This window comes from Acinonyx jubatus, chromosome E1, assembly GCF_027475565.1.
Source record: "Acinonyx jubatus isolate Ajub_Pintada_27869175 chromosome E1, VMU_Ajub_asm_v1.0, whole genome shotgun sequence".
Lineage (NCBI taxonomy): Eukaryota > Metazoa > Chordata > Mammalia > Carnivora > Felidae > Acinonyx > Acinonyx jubatus.
The window spans coordinates 5600821-5622268 of NC_069397.1; the positions used below are offsets into that span (position 1 = coordinate 5600821).

The 21448-nt window shown below is 47.0% G+C and overlaps 1 protein-coding gene across 1 annotated transcript in view; it reads left to right on the forward strand.

The window, feature by feature from the left end:
• DNAH9 (dynein axonemal heavy chain 9) overlaps positions 1 to 21448 on the forward strand; it is a 334173-nt gene that overhangs the window by 93254 nt on the left and 219471 nt on the right. Inside the window, exons 24-27 of the mRNA XM_027047332.2 lie at positions 613 to 738; positions 2927 to 3166; positions 3481 to 3641; positions 15898 to 16054. Of these exons, the coding sequence (XP_026903133.2) occupies positions 613 to 738; positions 2927 to 3166; positions 3481 to 3641; positions 15898 to 16054 (684 nt within the window). The remainder of the gene's footprint in view (positions 1 to 612; positions 739 to 2926; positions 3167 to 3480; positions 3642 to 15897; positions 16055 to 21448) is intronic.

Here is a 21448-nt window from a genome sequence, read left to right on the forward strand (position 1 = left end):
AGATCAGCCGTTTTCCTGGGATGTCATTTCTCTGTACAAATACAGCTCAGAGTCACTTCCTCCCATAGTCCTACCCCTGGGAGAGCCAAATACCATCGTGCTCCAAGAACTACTACTTCTAAATGTCCCGTGTACAATTCCAGAAACACAAAATATGGGGCACTCTCTCCTAAAACTTCCTTCCTAGCCTCCCCCATCACCACTAGAGTATAAGCTATGTGTCTGTTTTTTGACCAGAAGGCATTCAGTTGGAAAATGTAATTCTGGTTTACATCTCCATACTGAGTGTGGACAGGTTATGAAAACCCACTGACTGAGCGAGGTTGACCTTGCTTAGCCCAGACTAACACTTCCTTGTCTGAATGCCAGATGGCAGCTCCCCTCCCCTTGACCAGCTGCTGTGTCCTGTGTGTTCCAAAGGGGCCTGTCCACCTGTTGTTAATTGAGCCTGGTTCTCACCGACCACCATCCTGGGCCACAGAAACAAGACGGCTCCCTGTGCCTTCTGGCGGCCATTGGGCCGATGGCTGGGCTCCATATTCTTGTCTCCCTCTGGGTGAGCGATCGTATCCTTTCCGGAATCCAGCATCTAACTTGGAGTTCTTCTTTCAGGTGGAAATATGGTTGAACCATGTGCTCGCGCATATGAAGGCCACAGTGAGGCATGGGATGACAGAAGGTGTAGTTGCTTATGAAGAAAAGCCAAGGGAACAGTGGCTCTTTGACTATCCAGCTCAGGTATTCTAACCAGGGGCTTTGTGGGCCCCCCTCCTTGCCAGGTCCCCTCCCTCAGGGAAGTCCTTCGGCCTTGAGGGGATACCAGACCTCAAACTCACTATGTGCTTCACAGTCCAGAAGGCCTGGTCTCTGAATTGTCAACTAAGACTTAGTCCAGCCATTACCCTGGAGAACCTGGGATTGTCCGTTTTTACCCTCTCTGGCCACGATAGGGAGAAAACGTAAACCATTCAACTCACTGAGCCAGCCTGCTCTGTATATGCCGAGATCTTTGCTGAGCACAGGGGACCCCAACAGGGACCGAGAGCTCATAACCCTGCCTTGCCGGAGTTTACAGACTTGGCAGGGAAGCCAACTCACTTACAAATGAACACATAGCTAGCTGGTGGGGTCTGGGGAGCCCCCCCCCCCACCTCTGCCGAGGATATGATATGTAAGCTGAGATTTGAAGTAGGAGCTAACAAGTTAAAGATGGAGGGAAAGAGCAACCAGTATGGGGAGGACCTTGAGCTCAGAGGCAAGGAAGAGTATCCTGTGGTTGAAGAACTGAGTGTGGTTTGCAGCAAGAAGGGAAAGAAGGAGCCTGAGCCAGCTGATGGTTCCTACAGAGGAAACTTGAAGCCAGTTCAAGTTAGGGAGTCTGACTTGCTTCTAAAATGTGTCCGAATCCTTTCCAGGCTTCCCAGGAGGGCGAGGAGGGAAAGGGGCAAATTAATGAGAAATGGCTGCAGTAGACCCTCCCCCCACTCCCTACCCCCCGTTAGGGGCACAGTGCCCGAGCTGGGGTGTTTGAGGGTTGCAGGCACTTACCAGGAATGAAGCCACGGGAGTAGAGAAGACTGGTCTTGGAAAAGACGCAGACCCAAGATGAGGGTGCAGAAGAGTCAGTCCCTTGGGCATCATGTAAAGAGTGGATAGCCAAGGAGGAGCCAGTAAAGCAGATTGAGAAACGGTGCCTTTTCAGGTAGAAGGAACACCAGGGGATGGTCGCAATGGGAACCAACAGCCGGCCAGAGGTCAGCCATGCCACGTGCTTATAAGAGATCAAGGAAAATAAAGAGGCTGGGGAGTGTCTGTGAGCTTGGTGTGGCCATGTCTGTGGAGTGCAAGGTGGTGGCGCATTGCAGGGGGCAGAGAAGGGAGAAGGTGGGGAAATGTTGGCAGCGAGTGTAGACTAACAGAAACGAGAAATAAGGACTACTGCAAGGATTCTTTTGACTATGCAATGGGTGCATCGTGTTCAAAGCATCCCAGCAAGATCTCTGGCAAAACCCCACGCGCCTGATCCCAAAGGCGAGAATGGTCCTTTTTACTACGACAGGATTCTCTGTTTGACAAAGGGAATGATCCCCATCAGGATTCTTTGTTTACCTGAATCAGACTTTTGAGGCAAGAAAATGTGTCGCCTCCTGCTCTTGTGACAGGTCTCATCTAGAACAGTGTCTCCCCAACCACAGGATGCTACAGACGATCGGTGTATCTAAATTCTCCACCATGAATAATTCGAATTACACATTTTCCGTATCAGGTTGCTCAGCAAACGGAAGTCATGTTTGTTCAAATCCCTTCTTCCATTCCTTTATTTTGACTCTCTGAAAAACACCAATCCCACTGACCACGTTGAATTTTGCTGCAATTCGCCTTGGTCTCCAGGAGTAGGCTTTTCAAGGTTATAGGGTCCGAGAAATAAAAACCATACACAGCCAAAGCGTTACGGGCAAGCAAAAATACGCCACAAATGATCATCAGAGGCTCACTAAGCTAGAACACTCAGACCGCGGGAAGTTTAAGAAGAACAGAACAAAGACCAAGTGTTGTTGAGATGTTCAATCAACATATTGTTAACCTCCCAAGCCCAGGAACGATGCTCTGCCTGGGGAGTAAAGATGGAGAGCTCAGAGTAGCAATTTCTAAAAGCCACTGACATTGACCAGGGGGACTCTTTGGTTGTTTTCGACCAAATGATACATTTTTTTCCAGAGCAGAAAGTGCTTTCCCCACTTGGAACCACTTCACATCTCCCAGGAGACGGAGGCCAGTGGCTCACTTTGTCAGTGCTGGTAGAAGAGGGAGGGACGGGGCTGAGGTCACCCACACGATTGCATGCTGACTCTCGCTGTGTGATGAGTGGGCTGGCTTTGGAGACAGTCCTGGTAGTGGCTTTGCTAAGCAGCTCCTGGTGCCACAGGTGGCCCTGACCTGCACTCAGATCTGGTGGACCACGGAGGTGGGCATTGCGTTTGCCAGGCTGGAGGAAGGCTACGAGAACGCCATGAAGGACTATTACAGGAAGCAAGTGGTGCAGCTCAGAAGCCTCATCGCCATGTTACTCGGCCAGCTCCCCGAAGGGGACCGGCAGAAGATTATGACCATATGCACCGTTGATGTGCACGCCCGGGATGTGGTGGCCAAGATGATCGCTCAGAAGGTGAGTCCCAAACGTTCGGGAGTGTCCGTCTTTGTCGCTAGCTACACCATGAACGGTGGGATAAGGGGGAAGCCCTCATACAGCCCACACGTGGGGGTCCCAGACTCTGCCCCGGCCAGAGAGCTGGGGGAGGGTCATGGGGGCTGCTCCCAGCGAATGTGTGTAATTAGCATGCTCTCTGTGCTGTGGTGGGCACAGCATGGACTCCTGACCGGTAGGCAGAACCCAGCTCATCCAGAGCCCCGCGTGGCCTGTGGCCAAGGGGCCACCGGCGGAACGGCGATCGAGCCCCCTCCTCTGCGCTCTGTCTTCAGGTGGACAATGCTCAGGCCTTCCTCTGGCTGTCCCAGCTGCGGCACCGTTGGGACGACGAGGCCAAACACTGCTTTGCCAACATCTGTGATGCGCAGTTTCTATATTCCTACGAGTACCTGGGAAATACGCCTCGCCTGGTGATCACGCCTCTGACAGACCGGTGAGCACTGGCATCAGCCACTCACAGAGAACCCGATTGGTGTCCGGCTCGGGCCGTCTTAACAGGCCGCTGCCCCTTGCTAGTTGCCCACAGAGCTGTAGGGAGGGAGCGCCTGCCCACACAACACACGTAAAAATAAAACTTCAAGGAGGAAGGGTAGAACCCTTCTCAGGGCAAATCCGTGAGCTGTGATTTTTTTTTTTTTTTTTTTTTTTTTTTTTTTAGGAATTTACTAGGGGAGAATCCCATACCCCTGGGTTCTCCCACCAGCTCTAACACATACCGGCTACTTGACCTTGAAAAACTTGACCTAATGCTTGGTTTTTCTCATCTATGAAATGGAGGCAGTTACTTGTTAAACTGGTCTGGGATCCCCAGAAGCGAAAACAAAACCAAAAAAAAAACTACTGTTAAGCTTTCTGGAAAGTGGAGTTTTGTGTATAGAAGGCTGGAAAGGGGGAAAACCCAAGATGTGTTCCTGGAAGAGGGGGAGACGCTTGACTTGGGGGGCGATGTGGTTGGCCATAAGCCTGGTAAGGTGGGTCCAAGTCAGTCTATAAATATGCAGCATACATTTTTTTTAGCCAGTAAGTAGCGATAAACTATTGAAAATTTTTCATCAGCCGGATAAAACGATGGAAACTGTATTTCATGGAGACTTATCTGAGAGCACAGCGTGGGCAAAGGAGAGCGAGGACGGGATATTTTAATTCTGTTGAGATTTCTGTAAATTCTGCTATGAGCTGGTGCCCTTTTCCCGTATAATTTCATTGAGCACTAAATCTCTTCTCCAAAGAGCTGCATGTCTGAATGGCCGGCTTATTCCAAATAAGTGACTTGTAGACGGTGAAAAGATTGTCATCAGTGGTGAACGCTAGAGTGGCCACGTAGAATCTGTGTCATCTCTTACTGAATTTTCCCCCTGCCCGTTTTTAAGTGTTTCCACCTGTATTCTGGCCAAATCCTCAGATGTATCTCCAAGGAACATTGAATGGAGTTGCGATCGCGGCATTCGCGGCATGACCTGGGATGTGGGAAAGTCCCAACATCATCCATAGAGCAGGACCTCATGGTTGATCTCTTCCCCCCGCCCCCATGCTGTTCCTTTCCTTAATTCGTTTTCCTGCCCAGCCTGGAAGGATCTTCCACCCAGAGTCCATTCCACGTTTGCTCTGGTCTTTCTCTCCTTTCATTTTTTGTGGGAGCCCGCAGAGGTCGCATCGCTGTCTCAGGTCACTCTCCCCCGCACTTAGGAATGGAAGCTCTTTGCAGTCAGGGAGCTCTGTCTGTCTTACTTGTTGCTATGTCACCAGCCACCTGCTAGATGTTGGAATTGATACCTGTCGAAGGAATGAATGGTGCTTGAATATTGAAGACCTCTGTGGTAAGAATAGACAGAATTAAGAATAGGAGGTTGACTCAGGAGGGGGATCCACACAGGACTCTCTGCCTTGGCTCCCAAAGCTCCCAAAGCTACTCTGTCCTCTGCCCTGATGCGGGGACCGATACTCCTCCCTGCCCCAGCTTTGGACGAAAGGCAGATAACACCTGTTCAGAGGGAGATGCGGGTTTCTCTGCGGCTGGGACAGTATCGGCAACAGCAACTCAGAGCGTTCGGGCACCTTAGGGTTGCACTTGGCCTTCACTTGGTATCAGTCCATTAGAGGCGCTCATTCACTGCGGGCCAAAGGGAAAAGTGTTCCCGCGTCAGGCTTCATTCAGAGCGGACCCTCTCGTGTGTCGTGGTTATTCTCAGCAAGACACGCACCCTAAACAGGAAGGAAATGGGGTCCAGGATTCTCTCTTGCAGTGAGTTTTCCTGCCAGCCTTGGAATATAAGCTAATAGTTTGGGAATTCCTAACGCTCGCAACAGAATCACGAAGCTGTTCTGTATCCGAGCAGTTCGACGAATGTCCGCCTCTGACTCTAGACTGTATGCTCCGTGGTAACGTTGACTTCAATGTACTCACTGTTCTACCCCAAGGGACCCGGCGCTGTGATAGGCATTCAAGTTCACTCCTTGACCGAATTCAGTGGAACGATTTCTGACACAATGCGCCCCAACTTCTCCATCCCCAGTCAGAATATCTCCTTCCTTTCCATGGACATAGCAGACACGATCATTCCAAGTGATAAAAAGTCTAAGACTTTTTTCTTTTCCCTGGGTCGTCACGCCCGCCCCAGCGTTGAAGATAATTACCTCTTTTGGATTTAGAAGTCTCTAGTACACGAATGCTGAAGGCCTCTGGAAAGGGAGAGGGTAAAGCTCTGGCAAGGAATTCTCTCCAAAACAGGATTTTATCACCCCTCCTATGAAACGATGCAAAAAAAAAAAAAAAAAAAAGAACTAGAAAGGAGGACTTAACACAAATAATGTTGAATACTGTATAGACCTTGACCTCATTTGGCTCTTTAGATGCTTTTCTGACAAAGTGGTATGTAGTGAATATTTATATGTAAAATTCCATTGTCTCATTGACTTCCATTATTATCTCAAGAAATGTTTTGCCCGGGAAAAAAAAAAAAAGGCCTTAACACAGAAAATCACATTTTAAAGAGCATTCAGCCTTGTCCGGTGTGTAGCTTAAGTACATTTAATTCTCTTCTGCCAGAGGAATTAATCAAATGGACAATTGATCCATAAAACCTTTGCACATTCATTAAAAGCATAGCCGCATTACAGTACCTCCGACTGATTATGCCTATTTCTTTGGAATTTCCCACTGCCCGGATGGGACCTGAATTTATAAGTAGCTACGATATATTCGCAGGACTCTGGCGTAGCACTAAGCTGAAGAACTAAATGGAAATGCCTTTTCAGCCTGTACAAAAGCAATTCGCATAAGTTGTTTCTCAACCTTTGGATGACCTCCTCTTCCCTCAACTCACCTTCACACACAGACGCCCCTTTCGGCCCCGTGCTGCTGCGTTAAATACTAATCAACTGCTTATCAAGTTTGAGTACCTCTTAATATCTCAGGAACTGCTGCGAGTAGGTGAGATTTAATTGACCCAAGAGTCTTGGAAGGGGATTTGCCGGACAAGGACGCAGCACAAGTGCTACACTTCCTAAGTCTTCATCCGCAGTTTTTTGTCGGAAAAACTTAGTACTCTGTAAGCAAAGACGATAAAGTCGCCCAGAGGTAACCATTGTTAATATCTAGTCCGTTTCCTTCTGCGTGTGGAGGTTGACAAAATGAAATTGCAATCCTGTGCTGTATATAAAATACCATAGTTTTTTTGTTGGTTTTTTTTTTACGTAACATTGTATCATGGGCATATTCTCACAGCATTCTTCTGAAACACTCTAAGAGCCGACTTACCTTCTCCTTCCAAGTCTCCCATAATTTACGTAACAGAGCCACGTTATAAAATGTTTCAGTCACACCTAAGCTTTTACTCTTGAAAATAAATCTGCCATGAACTTGCTTATAAATAACTTTGTGTTGCGTTTCCTAATATTTCCCCAGGAGACAGGCCAAGAGGCAGGGTAATTAGGTGACACATACTTTAAAATTATTCTTGAAACCAATATTGTTCCCACTCTCACCAGCGGTTTATGAGAATGTTGACCTCGCAACATCCTCACCAGCATTAAGTATCATGGTCAAAAATATTATTTTATAAGTCAGAATGGGATCTCATTTGGATTTGGATGTCCTTAATTACTCACAGACTTTAGCATTTTTGGGTGCTCATTGGCTAGATTTTCCTGTCCTGTGAATTATTTATGACTGTTCCTGCCCATTTTATTACTTTTATGTTTAGAAATTCCCTGCTTATTTCAAGATCAGCTCCATATTCACCTGGATTTTACCGCAGCTTTTGTTTTATTTTTCCCTTTCTCTTTTAAAATTCTTGGGTGAACTTTTGGACTTTTGAGTAGAGGGAGTGTTTTTACCACAACATTTTTGGTTACAAGGGCTAGAAGCCAAACCCTAACTAAGGTAAACAGAGGGAGGAATTGTTACCTCATGTGCCTAGGAAATGAGTCTAGCCCCGGGGCCTGGATGGGGAGAGATCGGTGATGGAACTCTCTCTCCTATCACGGCTCTGTTTTCTTCTGAATATTAACTTCTCTCTTGCACGGGTTTTCATTGTATGGCTGCAAGGGTGGTCTCCATGCCCACGACTTCATGAATCTTCCAGGAGGAAGAGACACCCTCCCCCCGTTTCTCAGCTCCGTAGATCTGATTCCTTCAAGGGACTCTGGTGAGCCCTGTTTGGATCCTGTGCCAATCTCTGAGTCCCTCACTGGAGCCACCGAGCTTGATTATTTTGCCCAGCCCGAGTCTTGTGCCCACCCCTGGGAGGGTGGGAGATACTTTGGTTGATGGCTGTGCAGCCAGAGGGCTTACCGTAAGTGTGGACTCCTAAGCAAGGAAAACCCACAGAAACTACTATGGCAGGGAATATTTGATTTCTTTGGTTGCCAAGTAACCAGTGGACATGACATGTTTTAGTGAGCCATGTGCCCTTCCCCTCACTGGTCTGTGATATTTCCTCCACCACATTCAAAATTCTGAGTTCTCAGACTACCTCAAAGTGTCTATCCTGTTTCATCATTCTGTCCATCAACACGCCATATTATTTAAGGATTGTAGCTTTGTCGTGAGCTCTCCTATGTGTGTAGTAAAGGTCCACATCATCTTTTATATATATATATTGTATATATAAGTATATGATATATATAATATATAATATATATTATATATTTATCTCTTCTCTTTTCAAACGAACTTGAATCATTTTGTCAGGTTCCAAAATATAAATGGCTAGGGTTTTTGATGGGTGAGTCTTAATACCTTCAAGTTAATTTGGAAAGAATAGCCATCTTTATGATACGCGATACTTTTCTGTATATTCATATCTTCAATTATGTTTATATATCTTTCAGTTATATATATTTCAGTTCAGAAAAGTGTCTGAGTGTCGTCATAAAGGTTTTGAATATTTTTTATTATCACTAGGTGCTTTTAAGAATTTTGTTGCAAGGGGCGCCTGGGTGGCTCAGTTGGTTAAGTGTCCGACTTCAGCTCAGGTCATGATCTCACAGTTTGTGAGTTCGAGCCCCGCATTGGGTTCTGTGCTGTCAGCACGGAGCCCGGAGCCTGCTTCGGATTCTGTGTCTCCCTCTCTCTCTGCCCCTCCCCTGCTTGTGCTCTCTTTCTCTCTGTCTCTCAAAAATAAATAAACATTAAAAAAATTTTTAAATAAAAGTTTTGTTGCTATACAAGGTTTTTCATTATATATACGTTTTAAAGCAATTTGATTGAGGTTTCTTTTATGTGTCAAAAATTTGTCCCCATTCCAAATGTACCGCTTAATGGTTTCCAGTAACTTGACCATGTGGTATAACCATCACCATAAATCAGTTATACAACATTTTTAACCTCCTCAATGAGATCCCTCATGCCCATTTATATACCCATTCCCACCCCCAGCCCCAGCCAACCACTGAGCTACTTTCTGTGTCTCTAAATTTGGCTTATTCCAGCCACTTCTTGTAAATGGAGCCATACAACTTGTCCCTAGTGTCTGGCTTTTTCATTTTACACAGAGTGGGGGGGTTTGTCCATGATAGAGCACGTGGCAGTCGTCCATTGCTTTTTCTTACTGACTAATATCCCATGTTATAGACAGGACACATTTTGTCTATCCAGTCACCTGTTGATGGACACTTAGGTTATTTCCAGTTTGGGGCTGTCGCAAACAATGTCGCTGTGAACCTTTGTGTGCAAGTCCTTGTGTAGACGTTAAGTTTTCATTTCTCTTGGGCCGATACTCAGGAGGGGAGTTGCGTGGTGGTACGAGATCTTTATGTTGAACTTTCTGGAAAACGGGCAAACTGTTTTCCAAAGTGGCTGAATCATTTTACATCCCATCCCACCCCCCCCCCCACAGTAGACGGGGGTTCTCATCTCTCCACAGCCTTGATAACTTTATTATTGTCTGTCTTGTGTATTACAGCCGTCCAAGGGGGTGTGAAGTAGGATCTCATCTGAGTTTTAATTGCGATTTCCCTAATAATGCTGTTGAGCGTCTTTTCTTGTGCTCATTAGCCATTTGTCGATCTCCTCGGTGTCATCCCGTTCATGTCCTTTGCCTCCCATTTGATCCGTTTGTCATCTCGCTGAGTTGTGAGAAGCCTTTGTATATTCTGGTTTTATGGGACACGTGTTTGCAAGTATTGTATCCCCATCTGCCGCTTCCCTTTTTACTTTCCGAACAGTGTCTTTTGAGGCGCAAAAGTGTTTAATTTGTGTGAGGTCCAATCTGTCAAGCTTTTCTTTTTGGACCCTGCTTTAGGTGTCGTAGCTAAGAAATCTTTGCTTAATTCCACTGTGTCTCTGCCTTTTCACTTGTGTATAGAACGAAACTCACCTTTATGAAGTTATCTCTTATGCTGCCCATCGACTGCCCTATATTAGAAAAATTCTGAGAACTTTAGTCTTGATTCTCTTGACTTTTCTAAGTCACTACTCGAATTTCCAAACGTATCTGAGACATAAATATGAAGCATAATTAGACCTACTCAGGCTTCGTTACTAAGCACGCTGTTATTTTTGTTGCAGAGATCATGTGTCAGTCATTGCTCTGTGTTCTGTCATATTTTGAGAAAGACATTTACCAAGTCGTAGGGGCAAAGAGAAAGATGAGCACTGGGTGAGGGACGATCTCATAACCAAATGGCATAAGCAACAGATCTTAGAATCGGGGCCATGTATGCTGAAGACAACATTCGTATTTAAACATTAAAATGTTATGGGGTACCTGGGTGGCTCAGACAGTTAAGCGTCCGACTTCAGCTCAGGTCACGATCTCACGGTTTGTGAGTTCGAGCCCCGTGTCGGGCTGTGTGCTGACGGCTCGGAGCCTGGAGCCTGCTCCAGATGCTGTGTCTCCCTTGCAAGTGCTTGGAAGGTTAACTTACATTTATCCTTCCTAAATTTTACCCTGTGGGATCTACCCCTATCATTTTCGACTGTTAGGATTATTTTGAATTCAGTCTATGTTGCATGTAATCGATTATTTCTTAATCCAAGTTACTGATAAAAATATTGACTGTCATGGACCTGAGTCCTGCTGGTCATGCTAGAGGGACCCCCTGCCGGGGAGATATTGTTGCAATCCGTGTTCATTCTTATGAATAATCATCATCCATGTTATGATTATTGAACCGTGTGGTAGGTAGAATTCTAAGGATGATCCCCATGATCTTTTCCCCTGTACGATCTCCTCCCCTTTGAGTATGGGTGAAAACTATACATATGATCATGTCATTCCCATGATAATGCTTTGCTTTACAGCAAGAGGGAAATAATTCAAGTGGACCCAATGTCATCATGTGAGACCTGGAAAGTAGAGTTCTCTCCTGGCCAAACACAGAAGGGGGAATCAGAGAGATCTGAATGTGAGACAAACTTGACACACTGTTGTTGATTTTGAAGGTAGAGGGAGCCATATGCAAAGATGATAGAAAGGCCCAGAGGAGCTGAGCTATCCCCTGGCCAACAGTAACCAATGAGGACCTCAGTCTTCCAACTGGTAGGAACTTAATTCAACCAAGAACTCGAGTGAACTAGGAAGCAGATTCTTCCCCAGAGTGTCCAGATAAGAGCGCAGCCAACAGTTACCTTGATTGTGGTCTTTGAAACCCTCCAGAGAGGATCCACCTGGACTTCTGACCTAAAAGAGTAAGAGAATAAGTGAGTGTTGTTTTAAGCCACTTCGTTTATGGTAATTTCTTACGTGGCAGGAGAAAAACGAATACAAAGCAACTATAAAGATTTCACCAACTCTGAGATGACTCAGACCACATTTCCAGGATAGCTTCAGGCTACTTATAGCTGCAATCAAGATGCAGGGTCTCTGATAGTTTGTTTAATCTGCCAATTGAATAACTGTATTGAAACAGAAAAGCTGTATTTAATATATTTTTTCACCTTAAAAAAATAATACCTTAAACATGGATTGGCCTTCTTTTCAAGGCACCTTCCTATCTCTCGTCTCCTCTTATCCTCACGGAAGCCTCCTGAGGGGCGAGAAGACCAAAGCCTACGGGAGTCATTTGCGCAGAGAACAAGACTGACTGCAGCTTGATATTTGGAAAGCCTTTCAAGCAATTGCAGCGGGCACACTGTGGAAGGAGCTGCCTTCTGAAATCATAAACCCTGCCTCGCTGGAGGACAAGGCTTATGTAGCCCTCCTGGAAGGATTTAATTAATGGGAAAGAGCCTGGCTTGGTTAAAAGGCCAAACCTCTGAGGTCTGTCCCGGAACAAAAGGGTCTGTCTTCCCAGGAACAACCAGACTAAATCGATCCGTATCCATGTTGGGGCCAGCTGGCCAGGCAAGAGCGCCTCTTGGAGGAGTCCTTGCCATTCTCACAATTGCCATTGGCTCGACACAGCGAGCTTACTGAATTCCTTGGTGCAAAGCCCAAGACTGCGGGATGGATTCCAGTGACCGCTTCTGTTAAGGCACCAAGGTTTCCTTCCCTGGCTGAGTTGCGCCAACACTTTGTACTAGAGGCAACGTAGGAACCCTATCTGACTCCAGAGCCCTCACCTGAGACCTCGATAGCCTGATCCGCCCACTTCAGTGGAAAGCAGCTGCAGACTGAAGCGGCTGGCTTCATGTTGACAGAGATGGACAGGCTGACGAGACCCCAGATTGAACTTTAGAGCAGGAGCGGGTATCCCTAAGGCCTAGGACAGCCGGATGGCCCATGACCCAAGCAAAATGGCGACCCTCATGTGGAAGAGGGAGGCACTGTTTTCCGTTTGGTTTACTCATGGCCCAAGCCTAAGCCCCACTGCCCCTGCCTTTGTTATTATTAGCCTTAGCCCAGCTTCCCTTCCCGAAGCTCAGTCTTCCCATCTGTAAAATAGGGATTGGATTAGTTGATCTCAGAAACGCCTTCGAGCTCTAGAGTTCTGTTACTATGGGGAGAAAAATATTTTTTTTGGGGGGGGGGGCGGGCCCATCCCCTACCCCCAAGTACTTCTTCTGGAGATCATCAGAAGCTCAGCAGTAGATACTCTGGAAGAGATTGACACCCGGCTCCAAGGGTTTCTTTCCAGAGATTCTTGAGTTTCCTGTGCGAATTCTATTTCTGCAAACCCTTGTGTTTCTGGACTCCTGGACTCCTCGAGAGCCCTGCAGCTCTATGGAGAAGAGGCCTGGGTCCCCCTCTGGCCGGCAGAGGAGGCTGCCGTGGACAGATCAGGGGTGGGAGAGAGTGGGGAGGTGAGCTGGCCGGAGGCCGGGGAGTCTGCCAGTCCGGGCAGCTGCCTTTCCTCCTGGGAGGTTCAGGGCTGCAACAGCCCCTGGAAAGTTCTAGAAGAAGCCGAGGCTCAGGTGGGTAGAAGGCACCGGGGCCAATCTGGAGTCAGAACTCAGCCCCTGAGAGCAGGTATGGCCTCTGTTAGGACTCAGCTAGGAGTGTCTGAGAGAGGAGAGCAGCACCCTGGGGGAGCCCAGCTCACCAGCCCTGAAATGCAGCCCATCAGTTGAGCCAACACCTGCCCTCACGCAGGAAAACTGCCGGTGGAATAGCAGGTCCCCACACCTGTCCTGTCCACCTGGGGATCTGCCTTCCTGAGTGTCACGTGCAAAGGCTGAAATATATCTGGGAATTTTGCACTCAATTAAAGGAGAATTCAGGGGGCAGCTGGGTGGCTCAGTCGGTTAAGGATCCGATTTTGGCTCAGGTCACGATCCCACAGTTCCATGAGTTCGAGCCCCGCGTCGGGCTCTGCACTGACAGCGTGGAGCCTGCTTGGGATTCCCTCTCTCTCCCTCTCTCTCTCTGCACGCCCCCCATCACACTTTCTCTGTCTCTCTCAAAATACATAAACTTAGAGAATTCAGGAACTCACTCCGTCTTTCCAAAGCCATTTTGGTGTCGGTGGAGACGCAGTCGCCATCTGGCCCGAAGAGTGTTCACCTGGAACCACCGGTGAACTCTAGACATCAGATTCCAAAACAGAATTCATCTTGGAGGCCCCCTTGGCTGGCCCCTTCTGGTCCAACCTGCAGGTGGAGAGCCTATGTTATTAATTTTCTAGGTATCAAGAAGTGAGGCCAGTGGCACGTTTTTTAATGGCTTTATTGAGGTATAATTTACATGCGTTACAGTTCACCCGTTACAAGGGTACAATTCAGTGACGGTTAGTACTTTGTAGAGTTGTGCAACCATTACCATCATCCAGTTTCAGACTTTGCCATCACCGTGTTTGTGATAATACCCTCTAGTTCGATCCACGTTGTTGCAAATGGCAAGATTTCATTCTTTTTTTTCACCACCACGTCATATTCCATTGTGTATGTGTGTATATATATGTATATATATACCACATCTTCTTTATTCATAACTTGGGGAACACTTGGGTTCTTTCCATAATTTGGCTATTGTTGATGGCGCTGCTATAAACATTGGGTTACACGTGTCCTTCAAATCAGCATTTTTGTATCCTTTGAATAAATACGTAGTAGTGCGATTCCTGGGTCGTAGGGTAGTTCTGTTTTTAATTTTTTGAGGAACCTCCATACTGTTTTCCAGAGTGGCTATACCAGTTTGCATTCCCACCAATAGTGAAAGAGGGTTCCCCTTTCTCTGCACCCTTGCCAACATCTGTTGTTGCCTGAGTTGTTAACGTGAGCCGTTCTGACAGGTGTGAGGGGTGTCTCATTGTGGTTTTGATTTGTACTCCCCTGATGATGAGTGACGTTGAGCATTTTCTCGTGTCTGTTGACCATCTGGATATTTTCTTTGGAAAAGTGTCTGTTCGTGTCTTCTTCCCATTTCTTCACTGGATTGTTTGTCTTTTGGGTGCTGAGTTTGGTAAGTTCTTGATAGATTTTGGATGCCAACCCTTTATCCAATATGTCATTTGCCCGTATTTTCTCCCATTCCGTTGGTTGCCTTTCGTTTTGATGATTGTTTCCTTTGCCGTGCAGAAGCTTTTTATCTTGATCAGGTCCCAATAGTTCATTTTTGCCTTTATTTCCGTTGCCTCTGGAGACATGTCAAATAAGTTGCTGTAATGCACGTCTGTTTTAAAAAGTACCAGAAGCAAGCCTAATGCTTGTTTTTATTTTATTATCATTAGGAAAGATAGTCAAAGGAGGATTAAACGGATGGAATGACTGATGGCTTCATTCATGAATTTGCTTCATAAATAATTATTTAGGGTCTCTATGTGGCCAGAGCCGTTTCTGGAGATGAAACCACGAGTAGGACATGGCCCCACCTTCACGTGTCTTAATGAAGATTGTATGTACGACGTGTGTGGTATATGTTGGACGCTGACGTGCAGGACAGTGGGGGAGGACCCCAGCTGAGGGACATGTACTCACTCCCCCCAGTGCTGAGGGGTCTGGGGATACTTAGCCGGGGAGCTAATGTCAAATATGAGCCCCAAGGGATGAGTGGCCACCACTAGGCTACTAACGACCATGTTGAGGAAGGACACGGCTCAGGTAGACTGGAAGGGCGGGGGGCTGGGTGGGGGAAGGAGAGAGGGACGAGCACAGTCCTCGTGTGTCTGAGTGTCCTCATCCATTTGAGCTGCTATAACAAAATACAATACACCGGGGGGCTTATAAACAACAGAAATTCATTCCTCACAGTTCCGGAAGCTGGCAGGTCCCAGATCAAGGCACCGGCATGGTCACGTTCTTGTCTGGGGCCCTTTCCTGGCTCCTAGCAGGTATCTCGTCACTGTGGGCTCACCTGGTGGCGGAAGGGATGAGGGATTCCTCTGAAGCCTCTTTTATAAGGCTGCTAATCTCATTCCTGAGGCTCCTCCTTCACGAGCTAATCACCTTCTGAAGGCCCCACCTCCCAATACCGTAGTCTTGGGGGGTTAGGATTTTACTGTAGGAGCTGGGGAGGTGGGGCACACAAACCTTCGAGACAGAGCACGAGCAAGTGAGAACAGCTGTACGTGAAGGCACCTTAGAGTGTTGGGGCTGAAGGAGACACGAGAAATGGGCAATGAGCTAGAAAACTGAGCAGGGGCAAGCTCAGGGAGGGAGAATCACGATCAGAGGATTCTTCAGAGAGTGCTCCCCACAGTGCTGTGGGGAGCAGTTGGCAGTGGGGGCTCTGGCTTTCCTTTTATGAAAGCTGTTGGCCGCCATGTTCCAGAGCCTCAGCTCTAGCTCCCTAGGACCCAGCAGGGCCCAAGCCGTGGGCCTGGCCACCTGGGGCCCTGAGAATGACCGATATGCTCCCGTGTTTTGACAGATGCTACATCACCCTCACTCAGTCTCTGCACCTGACCATGAGCGGGGCTCCGGCAGGACCCGCGGGCACAGGCAAGACGGAGACCACCAAGGACCTGGGCCGAGCACTGGGCGTCATGGTGTACGTGTTCAACTGCTCAGAGCAGATGGACTACAAGGTAAGGCCCGGCTGGGTGGGGGTGCCTGGGGACCAGGGGGCGGGCCACACTGGGGACCAGGCTCATCCATGCCACCCTGGCCCGGCTCAGAGGCCCGGCCCTGGAGGGCTCTGCTGGCTGCATCCCAGGAGACCTGAGGATCTCTGACCCCTGGAGCTTGTTGACCTCTCCATAAGCCGATAGGCTTCCACTGATGAACTTTGCAGCCGTAGGTGGGTTATTTCATGTGAGGCTCTTCATTTTGTGACCCGTACAATGGAGAAGCTGAACATATAGCTGAAGACTTAAGTTCACTGTTTGACCTAGAACCACAGAGAAGCTCACAAGGGGCTACCACAAAATTTTCACATAAAAGTCATACTTGTGCTTTTCTGGAAAAGTGGGCATTTCCTCAGAATTTCTACAAGGGCAGGTGTGACTTCTTTTTTTTTTTTTCATTTTATTTTATTTTTATGTTTTTATTTGATTTTTGAAAGAGAGAGAGAGTGTGAGTGCAAGCAGGGGAGGGGCAGAGAGAGAGGAAGACACAGAATCCAAAGCAGGTCCCTGGCTCTGAGCCATCAGCACAGAGCCCGATGCAGGACTCGAACCCACAGACCGTGAGATCATGACCTGAGCCAAAGTCGGACACTTAACTGACTGAGCCCCCCGGGTGCCCCGGGCAGGTGTGACTTCTCAAGTCAGACTCGATTAACCTCCACTCCTACTCAATGATTCGATGCTCACAACGGACAAATGCAAGGGTAATGGTCTTCACTCAGGCGCTCAGCATCGTCTTCTCAAATATATTCCAAGTCCTGTGTCATAGAGAAAAGCAAGAGAAAACGACAGGCTTATAGGTCACTTCTTAGGTAGAAATATTCTGCTTACAACCAGATTTCCTATCGATGCTCTTTATAAAAAAAAAATGGAATAAGATTCTCACTTTTTCATTATTTTTATTTTGTTTTCCTGTATTATTTTTGTAAACTGTCTTACGTCCCTTTTGCAACAGGATGGCACGTAAATAAATTTACAGCGGGGGGGAAAAATAAAACAATTGCATTAAGTAGATTAAATATTTATGCGTAGAAATCACGGTATGATGGGTACAAAGTAAATTTAATTTAAAAATAATTTTAGAGACTTCAAGGGAACATATAGAACTCCAAACGAGATTCATCAGCTGTAACTTTAATAATTTCCCTCGTACATAAAATTTTGCTGTGCAAAGAGTTGCAGCAGCCAAAAAGCACCATGTTTTTTTCCCCCGGGAAGCAAACAAAATGAGGATTCAGACCCCAAAACAGCTGTCTTCCCCATATTTCACTGGGTCTAAATTTTAGCATGATTGCTCTTACTGCTGGACACATTACAGTGATAGTTCTCTTTAAGCCAGGCTGAAAGAAGAAAGGTTTTCTATTTCTTTTTTTAAATTGTTTTTTCTAACATTTATTTTTGAGAGAGAGACAGAGTGTGAGTGGGAGAGGGGCAGAGAGAGAGGGAGACACAGAATCCGAAGCGGGGCTCCAGGCTCCGAGCTGTCAGCACAGAGCTCGACGCGGGGCTCGAACCCACGAACCATGAGATTGTGACCTGAGCCGAAGTCAGACGCTTAAGCCAACTGAGCCACCAGGCGCCCCCCAAAGTTTTTTTTTTCTATTTAAACAAACAAACTCAACCTTTAAGAATTATTTTAAGTTTCTAGATTGTTCTCTAGTTGAGCAAAGGCAGCATTGCCACCCAAGAGGATATTTCATTTAGATGTGGAAGACCTGGTGAATTTTGATTGAAGAAAATCAAAATATCTTCAAAGTTATGCCTGACATGTCAAGCAGGAATAGAGGAGTTCGCCCCATGGGCCAGGGGTCACCGAGGCCATCTTACCCAATTCTTCCAACACTTATTACTGAACTCTGACCCCAGCAATTCCTCTGAGAGTACAGGATGAGAGGAGCGGTCTATCCATCGTTTGTCCGGACTGTGCAAAGCTCTGGTCAAGTCTAGCCTAGATCGGAGGAAGCACTGATCGGAAGAAGAACAATGGGTATGGCTGTAGTGAAACACACTAGAAGGATAGCGGTCCCTTCCTAGGCACCAAATGTCCTTTGTAACCAACGGCCTCACTGCACTGTTTGCAAACCTCCTCTTCCCTTTGTTGTCCAGTCCTTGAGAATTATTTTCATCACAAAGCACTCTCCAGCAATCAATTTATTGAGTATCGCCATTGCTCAACAAGCATTGTGCATCATGAGAAGATGGATGGATGGATGGATGGATGGATGGATGGATGGATACATAGATGATATAAATAGACATAGGTGAGAGATGAGAAAGAGAGAGATGAGAGCATGATGGATAGGTGATAGATAAATGATGGATAGATACAGAGACAGACAAAGTATAACCCAGTCTACCTGGAAAGACAAGAAAGATACGTGAAATAATTAGGGGAGATACCAAAGAGCACGTAGAATGTGTGTTTTAAGAACTCTAATCCCTGGATGACTTCAGAGACAGGGAAGAGTACAGGGCACGCTGGTTGGGAACATCCTGGAGGATGTGAGACCAAAGGCTGTTTAAGGTTTGGGTGTTGCCAAACAGGGCATGTGCCATTTTAACACCGCCTAGCCTATGAAAACATCAAGGGTAAAGACATGACCAAGTTCTCTGTGCATCCCATTCTTCCCCTACTCCTTGCTCTGACCTCTCCCCTGACCTGTCCTCACAGGGCATGGCTCGGATGATGGAGAAGATGGAACGGGGGTCAGGAAGAGCCTTCTGGCCCTTCCCCAGATGTCATTCCAAAGGGTCATTCATGAAACTCACAACAACTCCGTATCTCCAGAGAAAAGCTAGCAATAAATACGGAGTAGCAGCCGAGTGCCTGAGAGGGAACAGAAAATAGGAGAGAGGGGTTCAACAAGAAGCCGGGGGGGAGGGGACATAAAGCCAAGGAGAGAACATGACCCTGAAGTGGTGGCCATCAGGAAGACCCTGCCGGCTTCAGAAATCAAGGCGGGGCATGATGAAAACGGATGGCATCTGAGGATGACTCCTGGGTAGCAGGACAAGTGGAGGCAGGACGGGACTGGAAGGAGGAAGATTTTTTGCTGAGAAACTTACAGTTGTTCAAACCAGGGATGGTCAGCAGCCAGACATCAGGGTAGCATAAGTGGAAAAGAAAAAAGGAGAGACTTCAAAGAATGGAATGATACCTAGTGAACGTGGGGAGGGGTGGGTGGTGAAACGGGGTGGGGTTGGGGTAAAGAGGAGAGGTGGGCTGTAGTCGGGGACCCCCACAATTCCCCTTGCCTTCTCAATGCCACACAGAGGCATTGGGTCATAGGGCAGACACAACAACAGTGTGGAAAAGGCAAAGTTACTGCTCCCCTCTCTTTAGTTCTGGTTGAAAAACCCATAAGCCTGGCCATGTTTTCTGGAAAACATCGCAGCATTAATGCTAAGACATTCTTTATTTTCTGGCCACGGTACTTTCCCTCTTGATCTCAATTCAAAGATGCTATTGCTGAAGCAGCAAATGTAGTTTTAAAAAAATTTTTTTAATGTTTCTTTATTTTTGAGAGAGAGAGAGAGCACAAGCAGGGGAGGAGCAGAGAGAGAGGGAGACACAGAATCCGAAGCAGGCTCCAGGCTCTGGGCCATCAGCACAGAGCCCAATGCAGGGCTCAAACCCATGAACCATGAGATCATGACCTGAGCTGAAGTCGGAAGCTTAACCGACTAAGCCACCCAGGTGCCCCCTCTTCCCTCCTTTTCGAAGGCTGCCTCACATCCAGCCTAGCTTGTGTGATATTAGGCCGGTTCTCCTAAAACATTGATTTAACCATGCTTTGCTCCAAAATTCCACGGCCCCTTAGAATAATTCAAGGCTTTCCCTAACCATGGCCTCCTTTTGTGATTCAACTTTCTTTTTTTTTTTTAAGTCTATTTGAGAGAGAGTGCATGGGAGGGGCAGAGAGAGAGGGAGAGAGCGAGAACCCTAAGCAGGCTCCACACTGCTAAGTGCAGAGCCCGATGCAGGCCTCGAACTCGCAAACCGTGAGATCGTGACCAAAGCGGAAACCAAGAGTCAGACGGGACACCCACCTGACAGAGCTACCCAGCCGCCCTTATAATTCAATTTCCCAGCCAAGATGGCACCTTTATTTTTCTCTAGACGTATCATGATTTTGGTCATCCTTTGACCATAATAATTACTTATAGAAAGCCCTTGGCCCTTCCTTACTTTACCCTCTTCCATTCTGCCTACATGGATGCTAATAAGAGCATTCCCAGGATATGAAGATCCCATATAGGCTCTGTGAGATACCAACACTTCAGGTCTCCTGACTTCCCTTCTTCTCTTTTGTCCACCACACATGTTTCCCAGTGTGCATCCCGAGAAAACCAGGGTTTCCCATGAGGAAAACAAAAAATCCTGCTCATAAAACAGACACTGACCGAATTTTGTTGCGCAGGACTTCTCAGTGCTCCCCTTAAAATCCTAACATCTGTTGTAAATTGGCAACAGAGGGTTACAGAATGTGGCGTTTCCTAAACTTGATCGACCCAAACGCCTTGGCTTCAGGGAGCGTCTCCCAGATGCGGCATTCCATGAAATAAACTTGGGCGAAAGAGGTCGTGATGCTGTCTGAAATTTGCCTCTTTCGGCCAAACGGATCTCTGGAGAGTGCGCTGACCCGCTCCTCTGAACAACGAAACATCTGTGTCTTCTACTGTCCATCGGAACCACTGCTCACATGGCAATTTACCCGCTTTGGCTGTATGATTTCTGTCCACAACCTAACTGGAAGTCCTTAGAGGGACTGAGCCCTTCAGTGACTAGTGTGCAAGCTGTGCTCAGAGCTGACAGTCAGCGAGTGCTCGCTATGGGGGAAACGAGTGGGACTTGGCCACTATTTGCATTTTCCCAGGGCTTCGGTGATGTCTCCTTGACAGTGGCCTTGAGAGTGTCTCCCTGTAACCTTCCCCTTTGTGTTGCTTCCTGGTTTACTGGTTCACACTGAACACCCAGGAGGTTTTTATTTTCAGGACAGATGATAGGCCATCTTCCCTTTGAAATTCTTTTCTTGCTCTCATTTGAAAAGATTTACCTGCCACTCAATTTTCTATAGATCTTATCACGTCCCCCGTCTGTCCCCAGCTTCCTATCACGCTGGGAAGCCTGGGTGTTTGGGCACGGATCTCAAGATACAGATAGAAACTTTTTTTTATCAGTGTGTGCCAAAGGCAGAGTGGAAGGCTTTTTATGTCTATATGGTGCAAAAAAATAATAATAATAATAATATTTTATTCATTTCCTGGGATTTTGAAAGCTCCAGAATCAACAGTAACGCAAGCCTGATGACATTTTGATGGGATTTGGGTCCAAGTGTCTTGAAAAGGTTCTAT